General features: G+C 29.4%; 1 protein-coding gene across 1 annotated transcript; it reads left to right on the top strand.

The window, feature by feature from the left end:
• The first annotated feature begins 1,959 nt into the window (after nucleotides 1-1,959).
• Nucleotides 1,960-5,464, top strand: LOC120081849 (cytochrome P450 77A3-like). Its single transcript, XM_039037023.1, has 2 exons — nucleotides 1,960-3,320; nucleotides 5,107-5,464. The coding sequence occupies exons 1-2, from the start codon at nucleotides 2,072-2,074 to the stop codon at nucleotides 5,460-5,462; spliced, it is 1,605 nt and encodes a 534-aa protein (XP_038892951.1). The 5' UTR covers nucleotides 1,960-2,071; the 3' UTR covers nucleotides 5,463-5,464.
• Nucleotides 5,465-6,000: the final 536 nt, after the last annotated feature.

A 6,000-nucleotide genomic window follows, 5' to 3' on the forward strand; every position in this document is an offset into this window, starting at 1 on the left:
AGATAGGAAAATCATGTCAATTACTGTTGAACTAAGCGTGCATTGGCAAGACAACTCAACTTTAATATTCTAAAATTGTTATCCTCGATCATCTAGTGTCAATGTTAATTTTTTTCATTAAAATGTTGAATTTTGTTCTTGGAGTAGGTTAAAATTCTCCTAAATAGACTCTATAATAGAGATTATTTATGAGAAGTTTATCAAATTAGAGACAAAATTGGCATAGAAACTAGAGTCTACTAATTTTAACTTTTCAAATCCCAGGACCAAATTATAACTTTCTTCTAATTGAAAATGACCAAATTTGTAATTTCTAAAGAATTTCTTTTAAATAAAAAAACAAGAATAAAATTTCAGATCAAAGTACACTTACTCGAGTTGATTATATATCAGCTAAAATAAAATAATTGAATAGAAGAGATGAGAAGATGGATAAATTTTCATTTTTAATTTCTTGAATGGGTCACCATGGTCCATGGGACCATATTTTATAAACTTATCATAGTTAAGATATCAAGTTTTGAAGGATCTACAACCTAGACAATGCCATGAATGAAGTCCACCCTCCGACCATTTTCTTGACCACAAACAAACAAATTAAAAGGAAAGATGCATAAATTCAAACCAAATTTGTCTAATTTCGTACTAATAAGTAGAGTACTATATGACTTTATTATTAAAAAAATTAAAATATTTAGATGCATCTTAAGTTATATTTATCTTGATGCAGTTCATTTAAATGTTAGATCACAAAGGTAATTTTTTTTTAAAATATATATTTTTATTTTTTTTCATTTGTAATTGAAGAGAATGCATAAAGATTGGTACATCATAGAACACCCAAATATTACAGTATTATTTTTTCTATAATATATAGGATAGAAAAATCGAACCTCAAATTTCGAGATTGATAATCTAAATGCTATACTAGTTAAATCAAGTACATTTTTACATTACATTATTGTTAAAGTCCATAAAATTCAAAAAATAAATTATAATTTAATATGGCCATATGTTGATTTTCTAATAGTAGATCAAAATCTATATTGATATTACTAATAAATAAACTCTTTTTTTTTTTTTCGTTTTCTTTTGATCCCACATTCCAAGTTTTTTTTTTTTTTTTTTAAAAAAAAACTTTAAAATTGTATGTACTAAGATTAAATTGAAATCAAATTTAAAATTTAAAAATTAAAAATATAACACATTTTGAAATATGATATCTAAACTAGATCTGAAATTTAGAAACCAAAAACATCATATTTATTTATCTGGTTATAATTCCAAACCACATAATTCATATATATCATCTCAGAAAAAAAATAAAGTTACTCGCAAAAGCAACATAATTATAAAACCCGATGTATTTTAAATTATTGCTTCTATAATTTGGAAACTATCTCATATCCATTTGAAATTATTTATTCACATATAAGTCAATTTTGCTTAACGTGATGTATTTAATTTATGTCTCATTTAATAATCATTTGACTTTTTATTTGTTGTTCTTTAAAACTACTTCCATATCTTCGAATTTCTTTATTTGTTATCTATTTCTTTTCAATGATTTAAAAAAAAGTGAAATTTTGAACACTAAAAAAAATAACTTTTAAAAACTTGTTTTTATTATTGGAATTTAGCTAAGAATTCAACCATTATATTTAAGAAATATGCAAATCATTATAAGAAATTAAGAGGAAATGAATTTAATTTTCAAAAACTAAAATAAAAAACAAAATGGTAACCAAATTTTGATAGAATAAGTGTACCTAACTGTAATTAACAAACTAATGAATCACATATAGTAAGTTTAGTACAGTCAACCACATTGTTTAATTGATTATATATATATTTGAGTCAATATGTACATAAATAAATTGCCGTAAAATTTATCCGAAAGTTACTTTTTTTTTTATTAGATATAACTTAATTCGCACCTAATAATTATTCAATTTATATTATCAACCTCAAAGTCCATCAACAAAAATTTTGTTATATATTTGACTAAAAGGTTAAGGATGAATATCTACTCTCCTAACAAAAGCTTTAATTGAACCTCACCTGAAATTTCATGCTTCTCTCTCTTTTTATGCCCAACTTTTTTCCCTTCACCCATTCATCTTTTAACTATAATTCCACTCTCTTTCTCACACCCAACATCTCAATGGCTTCTTTCTCCCTCATTGCCTTTTTCCTTTCCGGTTTAATCTTCTTCCTCACCAGAAAACCCATTAAAAACCGCCCCAAACTCCCTCCTGGACCGCCCGGTTGGCCCCTCGTCGGCAACCTCTTCCAAGTCGCCCGGTCCAGAAAACCCTTCTTCGAATACATCGAAGATCAACGCCGAATTTATGGCCCAATTTTTACCTTAAAAATGGGCACTAGAACAATGGTTGTGTTGAGCGATTCGAATCTCATTCACGAAGCTCTAATTAAAAAGGGGGCAGTTTTTGCTAACCGGCCCAGAGAAAATCCTACCCGGATTATATTCAGTAGCAACAAATTTTCCGTCAATGCAGCGGTTTACGGCCCTATATGGCGGTCCCTCCGCCGCAACATGGTGGAAAATATGCTCAGCTCCAGCAAGGTAAAGGAGTTCCGTGGCGTGAGAGAAAAAGCAATGGAAAAATTCGTTAAGCGGTTAAGAGATGAAGCAGAGGCTAATAACGGCGTCGTTTCGGTCCTTAAAAGCGCGCGTTTTGCGGTGTTTTGGATTCTGTTGACAATGTGTTTCGGATTCGAGATGGAAGAAGAAACGGTTGTGAAAATGGACGAGATTCTCAAATCCGTTTTGCTCACTCTCGATCCGAGAATCGACGATTATTTCCCCATTTTAACTCCTTTTTTCTCTAGAGAAAGAAATCAAGCGAATCTAGTTCGGAAAGAACAAGTCGAATTCGTCGTTGAGTTGATTAATCGGCGGCGGCGGGCGCTGGAGAATACGGCGTCCGACGGCGCAGCGACGTCGTTTTCGTACCTCGACACCCTTTTCGATTTGAAAATCGACGGCCGTGGAGGCGGAGTAAAGTCGTCGGCGACGGAAGAGGAATTGGTGACACTTTGTTCGGAGTTTTTGAACGGAGGGACGGACACGACGGCAACGGTGATAGAGTGGGGGATGGCGGAACTGATAGGAAATCCGGAAGTTCAGAGGAAGGTTGTGGAAGAAATAAAAGAGACAGTTGGTGAGAGAAAAGTAGAGGAAAAAGATGTAGAGAAAATGGAATATTTACAAGCGGTTGTGAAAGAAGTGCTGCGGAAACATCCTCCGACGTTCTTTGCTTTGACGCACTCCGTGACGGAGCCGGCGAAATTGGCAGGTTATCTCAAAACTATCTTGCTGCATCTGTCTAAAAAGAACTGAGCTACATCCAGTTTAAGCCCCACTTAATTCTTGTTCACAATTTTTTTGGATTTTTTTTGAAAAACTTAAATCAAACTAAATTTTAAGATTTATCGAAAATACTAAAATTACGATAAATTATTTTAATTGACAAAATAAACTGTTTATCATTATTTTCATATATAGTAAAAATTAATAGAAATTAATTTATCCTCACTCTACATTTGACACAGACTACTTTATATATATATTTTTAACTATTTGGGTTTTAGATTTTTGGTTTAAAACGTTTGAATTCGTATAATTATTTTCTTCATTTTTTCGAAGTCCAAAGTTAAAATTTTCAAAATCCAAATTAAATATTTAAATTTTAAATTAACTATTCTAAAACTTTTTTTTTCCTTTAGAATTTTACTATTTATTCAAATGTTTCTACTAATAGAAAATTATTATTTGTGTCTATCATGACACAAATAAACACAAATAATAGTCTATCGTTGTCCATTGCAAATAGATAATAAAATTTTATTATATTTATAAATATTTTGATTTATTTTCCTATATTTAACCGATTCATACTTTTAAAAATTACAATAATAAAATACTTTTTAGAGTTTTCAATACATATGATTTAAAATCATGCTTTTGAAAAACAATAATATGTAGGAGTCTCCTAACTTTTACCACCTCAAGGTTTTTCCTCGTGAATGATCTGACAAGTAAAAATGTTCTCTTTAAACCTTCACCAAAATTCCTCGGGCATCTAAACGGAGTTCTTTAAAATAATTTCAATAAGTGTTTACCATTTTTCTTTTAAAAAAATTAATGCAGGTCCGATAACATTACCAAATTACTTATAGAAAAATTAATTATCTTAAGAACAAGTTAGAACATAACTACAAATAGTAAGTGAAGTAAATATTTAAAGTGCAATATATTGACGTACCTTGTTACACTCATCTCGTTATAGTTCACTCAAAAAACTTTAAAATAAAAAATATATATATATGTATTTAGAAGAAAAAAAGAAAGAAAGAACACTTAATTGAATAATTTGATAAGTTGCAAAAAGATACATCATACAATGGATAATGTACTTATTTTTGTACTGTACTATATCATGCAACCCTATTTTGTAAGTGAGTAAAATAAATAATAATAACAATTTATTTTTAAAAAACAGAAAAAAAAAAAAAAAACTTGGGTGTAGCATCTCTATTAGGCTGGCTGTAAAAAGAAAAAGTCAAATAACAATTTATAAATTTTTAATTAGGTAACTCGTGGATGCATAAGGTGCACCTGGCACATAACTTTTTTCTTTAAATATTTAAGATAATAATATATAAGTTTAAATACTACTTTGATCTCTGTACTTTTGACTTTTGTTTATTTTAGTTGTACTTAACTTTCAATTTTTGATTTATTTTCGTCTATATATTTTTAAAATGTTTACTTTGGTCATTGTATTTTCAATTTTTATTCATTTTGATTCTTTTAACTTTAAAAAAGTAATCATTTTGATCCTTTAAAATGAAGTAAAAATGGAAATTAAGAAACCAAAATGATTATTTTGAAAGTATAAGAACCAAAATAAACTTTTTTAAAGCGATCAAAATGAAAAAAAAAAATTACGAATATAATTACTAGAATAAATATTTTAAATGTATGGAAACAAAGGTGAATAGTATTGACGAAAATAGTATTAAAACCTAATATCTATTTATTTATAGTTTTATTTTTTTTGAAAAAAAAAAAAACAACAGGATACGACATCCCAAAAGACACGAACGTGGAATTCTTCTTACCGGCGATCGGAAGGGATCCGAAGCTGTGGAAGAATCCAGAGAAATTCAAACCGGAAAGATTTCACTCCGGTGAGGAAGAAGCCGACATTACCGGCGTCACTGGCGTCAGAATGATGCCGTTCGGCGTAGGGCGGCGGATCTGCCCGGGCTTAGGAATGGCCACCGTCCACATTCATTTAATGCTTGCCAGAATGCTGCAGGAATTTGAATGGACCGCCTATCCGCCGTCGAGCGCCGTCGACTTTTCATGGAAGATGGAGTTCACCGTCGTTATGAAGAATCCTCTTAGGGCTGTTGTCAAATCAAGGGTTTAAGCTCAAACNTTTTATAAATATTTTACAATAGCTTTGATCAGTGTAAAATTTTTTAGTAATTGTCTATTATATTTTATACTGTGATCAGAAATGGAGTTCAAGCCTCTAATTGATTTCATCTCAATCTCAATTAAATTTAGATTCATTTAAATTTCATGAAGTTATGAAATTATAAATTATTAAACCAAATATTAAAAATTTAAATATTTTTTTTATTTGTTTAAAAAATATTTGTTAGATACTTTTTAGTTTAGAAGTATATTAGTTATAAACATTAAATGTATGGAATGAAATTTTTAAAAATTTAGTGACATTTATTGAATACAAATTTTAAAATTTTATAGTCAACATAGCTCCGATTCTATGCTCTCGCTTCCACATTTGTTGTATTAAAAATTGTGAATTTTTATATTCCTTTTCCCAAAGAAATGTGAAAAGGAATTAAGAGAAGATATTATATGTTGTTTGTATGTTTTGCAAGGATAGAAAATCCACTCAAGTTTTAAAGAAAAGCTAAACTCACTTAAAAAAATATATC

Source organism: Benincasa hispida, chromosome 7 (assembly GCF_009727055.1).
Source record: "Benincasa hispida cultivar B227 chromosome 7, ASM972705v1, whole genome shotgun sequence".
Taxonomy (NCBI): domain Eukaryota; kingdom Viridiplantae; phylum Streptophyta; class Magnoliopsida; order Cucurbitales; family Cucurbitaceae; genus Benincasa; species Benincasa hispida.

Excerpts from the sequence above, each read along its gene's own strand:
- LOC120081849 (XM_039037023.1), top strand. The coding sequence starts at position 2,072 with ATGCTTCTCTCTCTTTTTATGCCCAACTTTTTTCCCTTCACCCATTCA. Across the intron at positions 3,321-5,106 it reads GGAGCCGGCGAAATTGGCAG|GATACGACATCCCAAAAGAC; the intron begins GTTATCTCAAAA and ends AAAAAACAACAG.